Consider the following 10,797-nt stretch of genomic DNA (forward strand, 5'->3'; position numbering starts at 1 on the left):
AGTGTCACAATTTTTAGAATAAAAATACTGGGAGTAGAAATCCCAAGTCGTCCTCCAACGAGTTGACAAAAGAGTGCAGCTTATTGGTCAGAGGTTTTCCAAGAAATTTTGAGTTTGGAGAACAGAAAAAATAAATAATTGTAAATTTAAGCAATGGAAATTAACGAGAGAATTTATATAATTCAAATAAAAGCCTTGACCGGGAGAAGATTAATTGGAAGTTCTATCCTTGTTGAATTTTCCCAAGTGTAATAATAAAAGGTTGTTGTTCTACTTAGTCATCCCTTACTTAATAAGGGAAAGTCAAGTAACTAACTAACCAATTCTATCACCCAAGTCCTAATCCTCTCCTAAGGGAGGATTAGAGTCAGAGACTAGAGAGTCAGCCAACAACTTCCAATTAAGATTAACACTTGAGTATTCCAACTCAAGGTTCTCCTCTTAATCAACTCCCAATCAAGTTAGGAAACTACTCCATTGACATGGAAATTACTTGCATAGAATTAAAAAGGGAATAAAAGGAAGACATGATAAACAATAACTAAAATTTAATTAAAAGTAAAAATGGTTCTTCGCATTAATAAATTTTAAAAACAATCCAATTGTAACTCTGAACAAATATTAAGGATATGGAAGAGTAAGGGAACAAGAAAACAAACTAGAATAATAGCAACTTCAACAGAGGTAATGACTCTTCTCAATATCCAAAGCAAAAATATAAAACTAGAAATATATGAATGTAAAAGAAAACCTAGAGGAAGAGTAGTTTTTCTCTCGGATTCAAAACTAAACTAAAACTATGCTAATGAGAATGTGCCTTGAGTCTCTGCTGTCCCCTGGCTCTAGTTTGTGTTTCTGGGCCGGAAACTGGGTCCAAACTCGGCCCAAAATCACCCCCAGCATTTTCTGCAACTCCTGCAGATCGCGCATGTCACGCGTACGCGTCAGTCATGCGTACGCGTCAGTCACGCGTACGCGTCGCTGGTCATCTTCGCGTGTCACACGTACACGTCAAGCACGCACACGCGTCTCCGTGCAAACTCCAATCCATGCGTACACGTCAGGTGCGTGCACGTATCGCTGTAAATTTCTCCGAATCGCGTGCACGCGTGAGGCATACGTGCGCGTCGATGCTCGCTGGTTATCTCCTTAGTTTCTTGTGTTCCTTCCATTTTTGCAAGCTTCCTCTCCATCCTCTAAGCCATTCCTATCCTATAAAGCCTGAAACACTTAACACATGGATCACGGCATCGAATGGTATAAAAGGAGAATTAAAATACACAAATTAAAGGCTTAGGAAGCAAGTTTTCAATCATAGGACAAAACATAGGAAGGAATTGTAAAATCATGCAAATAGTATGATTAAGTGTGCAAAGACTTGATAAAAGTCACTCAAATCAGCACAAGATAAACCATAAAATAGTGGTTTATCAAGAAGCTGCGGGATCCCAAGAGTTTTCTAATACCTTGTGCCATTGGAGAGACCATTATTCAGAAGGCCTTATGTGATCTTGGAGCAAGCATCAGCCTTATGCTCCCTTCACTAATGAAAAAGCTTCAAATCGATGAGGTAAAACCCAATCGCATCTCTCTTCAACTTGCAGACCATTCCATCAAGTATCCCCTTGAAGTTGTTGAGGATCTGATTGTGAAAGTATGACCTTTTATCTTTCTTGCTAATTTTGTGATATTGGATATGGAAGAAGACATAAATACTTCTATGGTCCTTAGAAAACCCTTTTTAGCCACAACAAGAGCTCTGATCGATGTGGAAAAGGGCGAATTGGTTCTGAGAGTCAATGAAGAGGAAATTGTCCTCAATGTGCTAGAAGCCATGCAACCCCCTAATGACTCCGAAGGGTGCATGAGATTTGATATGATTGAACCTCTGATTAAAGAGGTGTTTGAAGCTGAGAAACTTGATGACATTCTGAAGTCCCCCTGTGAGGATGCATTTCTTGAACTTGATGATTGACCACCTCTAAAGGAAAAGTCTCACATGCCTAGCACAGGAGAAGGAGCCCCAAAGCTTGAGTTGAAGCCTCTACCTCCAACTTTGAAGTATACCTTTCCAGGAGACATAGACACTTATCCAGTAATTATTAGCTCCTCTTTAAAACATGAGGAGGGGGAGGTGCTAATTCAGGTGCTCAAGAGTCACAAAAATGCTCTTGGATGGACCATTAGTGATTTAAAGGGGATTAGTCCAACCAAGTGTATGCACAAGATTTTACTAGTAGAGGACACTAAACCAGTTGTGCAACCACAGAGGCGACTAAATCCAACCATGAAAGAAGTGGTTCAAAAAGAAGTAATGAAGGTTTGGGAAGCCGGGATCATTTACCCTATTTCTAACAGCCAATGGGTAAGTCCTGTACAAGTAGTTTCCAAGAAAGGAGGGATGACAGTGATTAAGAATGAAAGAAATGAGCTCATTCCCACAAGAACTGTCACAGGGTGGCGCATGTGTATTGACTATAGAAGGCTCAATAATGTTACACGCAAGGATCACTTTCTCCTACCTTTCATTGATCGGATGCTTGAGAGGTTGACCGACCATGCTTTCTACTATTTTCTGGATGGATACTCTAGTTATAATCAGATTGCTGTAGACCCTTAAGATCAGGAGAAGACGGTGTTCACTTGTCCTTTTGGAGTATTTGCTTACCGGAGGATGCCGTTTAGACTCTCTAATGCCCATTGACTTTTCAGAAGTGTATGATTTCTATTTTCTCAGACATGGTTGAAAAGTTCATTAAGATATTTATGGATGACTTCTTTGTTTTTGGTGATTCTTTTAATTCTTGTCTTAAGCATCTATCCTTAGTCTTGAAACGGTGTCAAGAGACAAACCTCATTTTAAATTAGGAAAAATGCCACTTTATGATAACTGAAGGCATTGTTCTTGGTCACGATATTTCAAGCAAAGTGATAGAGGTTGACGAAGCTAAGGTGGAGGTAATTGAAAAATTACCACCTGCTACCAATGGTAAGGCAATAAGGAGCTTCTTAGGACATGCTAGGTTTTAGAGGAGGTTCATAAAAGATTTTTCCAAAATTACTAAACTATTGAGCAATCTCTTGGTTGCAGACACTCCTTTTACTTTTGATGATGACTGTTTGCATGCCTTTGAAACTCTAAAATCGAAGCTTGTTTCTGCACCCATCTTAGCCCCTCCTAACTAGGATTTACTATTTGAGCTAATGTGTGATGCTAGTGACTATGCTATAGGGGTTGTCTTAGGGCAAAGGCAAGACAAGCTTATGCACATCATTTACTACGCCAGTCGTGTATTAAATGACGTGCAAAAAAATTACACCACTACAGAGAAAGAATTACTGGCTATAGTTTATGCATTTGATAAGTTTAGATCCTATTTAATAGGTTCAAAGGTTATTATTTATACTGAACATACCGCTCTTAAGTACCTTCTAACCAAGTAGGATTCTAAACCAAGATTGATCAGGTGGGTACTGCTTCTTCAGGAATTTGACATTGAGATTAGAGACATGAAAGAGACAGAAAATCAAGTAGCTGATCATCTATCCAGGGTCGAACCTGAAGAAGGAACACCACCCCTCATTGCTGTGACTAAAATCTTCCCGGATGAGCAACTCTTCATGATTCAGAGGGCTCCGTGATTTGCAGATATTGTGAACTACAAGGCCATGAGGTCATCCCCAAGGAGTACACTAAACAGCAAGTAAGAAAGCTGTTAAACGATGCCAAGTACTACTTCTGAGAAGAACCTTATCTTTTTAAGAGATGTTCAGATGGTATGATCCGGCGTTGTGTCTCAAATGAGGAATCACAGTAGATCCTCTAGCATTGCCACGGTTCTGAGTATGGAGGTCACTTTGGTGGCAAAAGGATAGCTACCAAGGTCCTTCAGAGTGGTTCTTATTGGCCGACTCTCTTCCGAGACTCACGAAAATTTGTCAGAAACTGTGACAAATGTAAGAGAGCTGGAAACCTTCCCTACAATCATGAGATGCCACAACAAGGAATTCTAGCGATTGAGTTGTTTGATGTATGGGGCATTGACTTCATGGGACCTTTTCCTCCCTCATACTCAAACACTTACATCTTGGTGGCAGTAGATTATGTGTCCAAGTGGGTAGAAGCAATAGCTCTACCCACCAATGATGTCGGAGTCGTGTTGAGCTTCTTGCAAAGATATATTTTCAGCCGGTTTGGTGTCCCTAGTACTGATTAGTGATAGAGGGAGCCACTTCTGCAATAAATAGATGGATTCACTCCTACAGAGATATAGAATCCGTCTTAAAATGGCAATCCCTTATCACCCTCAAACAAGTTGACAGGCTGAAGTCTCCAGTAAGGAACTCAAGAGGGACTATAAGTACTTCAAGGAAGGACTGGGCAAGGAGACTCGATGATGCTCTCTGGGCATATCGGACTGCTTTCAAGACCCCTATTGGAATGTCTCCGTACCAGCTGGTTTTTGGAGCACACAGCATATTGGGCAACAAAGTTTCTGAACTTTAATGCCAATGCCGTAAGAGAGAAGAGGCTGCTCCAGCTGAATAAGCTTAATGAGTTCAGAAATTCTGCCTATGAAAATGCCAAGCTCTATAAGGAAAAGAAGAAAAAGTGGCATGATAAAAGGATAGCCACAAGATTTTTGAACTAGGCCAGAGGGTTCTCCTATTGAACTCTCAGCTCAAACTCTTTCCAGAGAAGCTCAAGTCCCGGTGGTCAGGACCTTTCGTGGTCATTGGAGTGTCACCTTATGGTCATGTGGAACTTCAAGAAGAAAACTTAGATAAAAGATTCATAGTCAATGGCCAGAGGGTAAAGCACTACCTTGGAGGCGAGATTGATCGCCAGAGATCCACTCATCTGCTGACTTAGCAGAACTAGCCGTCAAGCTAGTGACGGTAAAGAAGCGCTTGTTGGGAGAAAACCCAACCCTAAGTATCCTTTGGTTTTTCTTTCAGTTGATTTTCATTTCTTTTCAATTTTATTTATAATTTTTCTTGGTTTAATTTTGTCTGTGATCATGCATAGTATTTAGGACAAGGAACAGGAGAAATCAGGAAGAAGAACAGAACACCCTGGAGCAAAATCAACTCGAAGTGCTCTGGCGCTAAATGCCAAGGTGGGCATTTAGCTCCGGAATTGGCAAGCTGAGGGATGGCGTTAAATGCCAGGTGGGCGTTTAGCGCCCTGGATGGCATCAAGGAGCTGGCGTTAAATGCCAGATGGGTGTTTAACGCCAATGAGGGGATCTAATTTTTAAAGAAATCCATGCCTCACAGGGCACTAAACGCCAGCTGGATGTTTAGCGCCAACACCAGTAGCAAAAAAAAAAAAAAGAAAGAGAGGTGTCCTATTATGGCGTTAAACACGAGGGGTATAGGGCTTCATAGCGTTGTGGCGCTAAACTCCTAACTAGCGTTTAGTGCCAGCAACATAAAAAATTTGAATTTTCAGATGGATTTTGACCGTTACAACGGTCACCCTACCCCCAACCTCTTCCTTTTTGACCGTTCTACCTTCTCTCTCCTCCTTCCAACATCAAATCATATCTTTACCCCCAAATCATCTCCTTCAATTCCCCATACTCCCTACCCCAACCTATTTTCCTATCATATCTTTTCAAATCCTCAACAAATCTATCTTCCCAAATTAATTTCCTTACCCCCTCCTATAAATACCACCTCTATTTTCACCTTCCACCTCCCAACTACATCTCTCTATCCTCCTCACTTCTCTTAACTGATGCGTAAGCATCTTGTACCCTTTTTCTTATCATTTTCTAGTTGTTTTTAATTAGATTTTATTTAGATTTATTTGATTTTAGTGCAAAAATCTATTTGGATGCTACTTTGAGTTGTTTTAGTATTTTTATGATTCCAAGAGAAATTTGGAGCAGTTTGGCAGAATTTGGAGCTAAAAACAGAAGAGCTGGCATCCCCTCAGGGCACTAAACGCCCAGCCAGCGTTTAGCGCCAATAGAGTTTGCCCAATATGCGTTTAACACCAGCAAGCTGAATTCGATATATGAAAGGCCCACTCTTGGAGCATCTCTAGTGGATTTAGCATTTAGTACTAGTTATATTTTATTTTCATACCTGGCCCAACACAAAAGCCAAGCCCAATAAGGATGAAAGGTTTGACCCAAAGTGGAAGTCTCTACCATATGCCCAACCTCTTTAAAGAGGTTGGACACCGCAAAGGAGCCCAGCTCTACTTACCCATGCAAGTAACTGCCTTCGTGAATCTCTCAAACTATCTCTATCTTCTCTTAAAGATAGATCCTAACAAACTCCACAGATAAGGGGAACGATTATCCATCAATAAAGATGGAACTACTTCAACAAAAGTGGTTAACAACTCTACTATAAATACACTGACATTCTTTAGGTATATTCACGTTTTAATCTACTAAAGCCTGTCTAAAACCCTTGCTGACTTAATCATTGAGTCTCTTACAGGTACCACCCACATCTTCTCATGAGGAACTCAGACGGCGGCACCTCGACGCTAGAATAAGTCGGATGCTGCCTTAGAAGGAGTCTGGGCCTCATGCTGCCTCAACGTTTCAAGTAATCCTCGAAACAATATCCTTTATTCAATTTTTATTAAAAAAAATTTTAAAATACTAATATTTATCAATTATTATACAATAAATTTAACCAGCCAATAACTTATATAATATTAAAAAATTATACAAAAAATTATATAATGTAAAATGTATTACAAAAATATATCGATAGAGAATATATTTTAAAGTACAAAAAATATGTATGTACTTTTTATTAATGAATTGGTCGCTTTTTCGTATCATAAAATTTATCGATAATAGAATCTGTGTCAAATTTTTCATCAATTTTCTTTTCAATATAATTAAAAGACAATTAGCAAGAAATTAACCTTTCATTTTGTTTATGAGTTATTCTTCACAATATTCATCGCTGAAAAAGATCTCTCAGTTGTAATAGTTGAAACAGAGAAAATAAAAATAAATCATACTTAATAATTTATTACCATTAATCTTTTTTTAAAAAAGTTGGGGGCCGAGGCCTCCACTCGCCCCCCGTATGTCCGTCCCTGCCAATATATCCGGTAAAAGTAACAAAATAAAAAAAAAATTTCTTAAACAGTCTTTGACAATTACCCTAAAAGGCAATGAGACTCCAACAAAAAAATCTGTCAATCTTAACTAATACTTAACAGCAGATCTACTGATGAAAGTGCCATATAAGCACATTCCGTTAACTTAAGAGAAAAATCATTAACAAAAAAACTAACTAATCTCACGAAATTAAAGATTAAAAACTTAAAAAAAAAAATTATTAAAAATCTCATTGTCTTTCAAAAAAAAATTGTGAAGAGTCAAAATGAGATAAAAAATACGACCACATAATGAACAACCTATCTTGGACTCAGGACTCATCGCCACAATTAAATATGACATATTACATATAAATATGTTTATTAAAAAATAATTTTTATAAATAATATTTTTATTTTTTTATTTCGTAAAAACAAAAATTGTCACATCTTTTAAAGGCCAAGCCAAGCTTTGTAATAAACTAAGTTTAATACTTGAAAAAAAAAATCTAAAACATACTTAGGAATGGTAATACCATCCAAACTCGCAGGTATCCATCCCGCCCCTATCCATTCGGGGCGGATAATTACCCGTCCCGCACCGAGGCGGATTTTTAGCGGGGCGAATTCTTAGGAGGGGCGGGACGGAGTCGGATTTAGGTAATACCCGCCCCTACATATATATAATATATATAATTTTTTGGTTTCCCATATGCGGGTTGTTGTACGGCGGGACGGGGTCGGGTAGAGCAAAAACCCGCCCCTACCTGCGCCCGTTGCGACCCCTAAAAATACTACAAGTAAGACTTAGGTCAATTAACTATATAACAAACCTAACCTATTAAGAGCAAGCATGCAAGGCATGAGCCCACTGTAAGTTTCGATGAGGTCTTACTGCACAGAACAGAAACAATACTCCTACTATAATAGCTTAAACAATTCTTTCAGTTTTTTTATTATAGTAATCACTCCATCTGCACAATATAGAAGAAATAAAGAATTTCATCTTTCTCCTTGAAGCCCGACAACTTCTACTCTTTGTAGAGGATTGCACCCGGAAACACTCAGATATATCACTTTCGGGTCCTTTTCGAGCTACCCTTCTTGCGTTTCTCTGCTCCTTGTTTTCTCTTGGAAGTAGTACCGTTAACCAGGCTGTCAGTCGTAGACTGAATTGGCACATGACACCCATGAACAACAGCAGGGAACCCAACAGCAGGGATTCTGGATCATGAACATGGTCAATATCAATATCTATTCAATAAATAACAAACAAGAATCTAATACCAACTTCACTAGGTCAACATAATGGATGGGACTTGCAGATTCTTTACCGAAATCTCAAGATTCCTTTCTGTTTAGGGTTGTTTATGAGTTTTGGAGCGGAACTAAGGGAAAATGGAGGGCTTGTAGAACATAAGTTCTACTACAAGCCTCCCTTTCTCCTCCCTTTACCTCCAAACTAAACTCACAAACAACCCTTAATTGTACCTTCTTCATTTTACCATGTTCTGTATTTTGGATTCTTAATTGATACTACTGATGTCAGTATAATACTGGAATCTACATTTTCGAAATAGGAAGTAGACTAGTGTTGTAACAAAGCCAAAAAGTAATTTTGGATTCTTTCATTTAATATAAAAATCTCCATGAGTCCATAAAGCTTACACATCTGAAGACAATGTGAAAGATCTGGTATACGAACAACTAAGAAACCACATAAACTATATAAGATCCCCAATAAACATAGTTCTCAACTTGAAGGAAAAGAAAGCTACTATTCCTTAATGATCCAACAATCCACACTGGAAATTTATTATAATGTTAGAATCGATATATTCTAAACAACTTTGGCAACTCGAAATAAGGTTGTATATCAAAATCAAACAGATGAAATTGTAAAGAATATGCACAAGATTCATTCAGGAAAGCAACGAAATAATCAATCCAAACACCCAGAGTTTGAAATCAAGAAACCAATTTAATAAAACAAGGATGCTACTGACTATGATTGAATAACAACACACGAAACAAAACAAACATTAAGAAAGTGGTTGAGTCAATGTGTTACTGTAGGGCTTACCCAACAAGAGCACAGCAGACTCCTGCTTGGTCATGGAAGCATTCAATGCACCTCGTGCCTGTAAGCAAAGACGCAAAGCATGGTTCTCAGCATAGCAGCACTGGAGCAAATGCCCCAGTCTACGGCATTCCCCTTCATAATACCTACTTTTCATCTCAAGGTCCTTTACATACTTCGTCTTCCTCTCTCTTGATCTCGCAGCAGCATCTCTGTTCCTCATTTTCCTGAAAGGCAGACATTGAACACAATCTTTTATCTTTTACAAGTTACAACACCATAGTCATCATAAAAGGTAGCATCGTAGGCATCACAGAACAAATGAAACAACAATGGAGCCTTATTTGATTAAGGTCTAACTAGAGCCCCAGCAGATCTCATCAATATTTTTCTTCTTCCTCAAGTGTTAAAGACATCATTCTTTATCCATCTTCAATCCTTGGTTCTTCTATATAAGAGTGCCCTACCTAGTTCTTGTTCAGAATCCAAACTTTGAACACCATATTCAAGCTCAAGGAGAAACCATCAATGTATGTACACACTTTTATTATATCCAAAAAGAAACATCAAACTAGCTCAAACAACGAGAAATTATCCTATAATATCCAAGAAATAAAATATAGCAAAAGATTTTCTCATAACTATCAATGCAGAAGAAAAAGCAACAAGAGTTCCTCTAAATTTAGACAGGGCACTACTTACTAGTTACTGCATTCCTGTATTAAATCCTAATATCAACTATCAACTATAACATATAATTGAAAAGTTATTTAAAAAATTTAAACACAATGACTCCTTCAAACATCAAAATTATGTAAATCAGAAAATAAATTGTTTAAATCTCCAGAATAAGTCACAAAATTTAAAACATAACACCACAAAACCAAAGCAAAAGTAATGAATAAAACGAACTCTTAACCTCCTTCTCTGTTTCTTTTACCTTAATAGCTTCTTCGAAACGGGTTCAATGCCAACCTCCTTGGGGCCCGCTGCATCAGCCCTGACCTTATCGGGATCTTCGATAGAAGGAGTGGAACCGTCGTCGGAGTCACCGTGCGGCTCGACGAGTATTTCAGCAAGAAGCTTGTCGTAGTCAGATTCCAACGACGGAGTAGCGGGAATGACAGCGCCGTCGTCTTCATCATCGGCCATCAACAAGTTCTCGATCTCTGATAAAACACCGCCACCTGCTACGGCAGAAGGAACCTCCTTCTCATGGAAGATATCGTCAACGTGAGGATCTAGTAATTGTTCAAGAAAGGCGTCACAATCGAAGTCGCTAAGTGGGTCTTCTCCTAGTGCTAGACCTTCCATGACGGAACCGTCAATTCCTACGAGGAAACGAATAAACGACTCGACGATATTTTACGAAGCCTCGAGTTGTTTGTGAGTCTTGGTGACTAAGCAATGGAAAAGTCGCGCAAACTTCCTAAATCTCTCATGTTGTCACTCAGCCAATGGGATCGAAGAGAGTGGACATAAATGACACGTGGTGACGCGTTCTTTTTTGGCCTAGCTTTTTCCGTTTTTCTTTTTTCCCAAAAAAAAAGTTCCTAAATGCTCTAAGAAAAGAACAAATTGTGACACATCAATGGTTATATATTTTTATTATTTAAAATTAAATTTCCAAATTTTAAAA

The 10,797-nt window shown here is 38.5% G+C and overlaps 1 protein-coding gene across 1 annotated transcript; it reads right to left on the reverse strand.

Moving 5' to 3' along the window:
• On the reverse strand, positions 7,871 to 10,559 carry LOC107625301 (bZIP transcription factor 60). Its single transcript, XM_016327910.2, has 3 exons — positions 10,099 to 10,559; positions 9,162 to 9,385; positions 7,871 to 8,302 (listed from the first exon to the last, which is right to left on the reverse strand). The coding sequence occupies exons 1-3, from the start codon at positions 10,470 to 10,472 to the stop codon at positions 8,010 to 8,012; spliced, it is 891 nt and encodes a 296-aa protein (XP_016183396.1). The 5' UTR covers positions 10,473 to 10,559; the 3' UTR covers positions 7,871 to 8,009.

This window comes from Arachis ipaensis, chromosome B02 (genome assembly GCF_000816755.2).
Source record: "Arachis ipaensis cultivar K30076 chromosome B02, Araip1.1, whole genome shotgun sequence".
In the NCBI taxonomy this organism is placed as follows: domain Eukaryota; kingdom Viridiplantae; phylum Streptophyta; class Magnoliopsida; order Fabales; family Fabaceae; genus Arachis; species Arachis ipaensis.

Bases quoted from the DNA above. Each gene is read 5' to 3' on its own strand.
- LOC107625301 (XM_016327910.2), bottom strand. From the start codon at position 10,472: ATGGAAGGTCTAGCACTAGGAGAAGACCCACTTAGCGACTTCGATTGT. The intron at 9,386-10,098 runs GTAAAAGAAACA...TCTGCCTTTCAG, and splicing joins GTTTCGAAGAAGCTATTAAG to GAAAATGAGGAACAGAGATG. The intron at 8,303-9,161 runs GTAAGCCCTACA...TTCATGATCCAG, and splicing joins GTCTGCTGTGCTCTTGTTGG to AATCCCTGCTGTTGGGTTCC.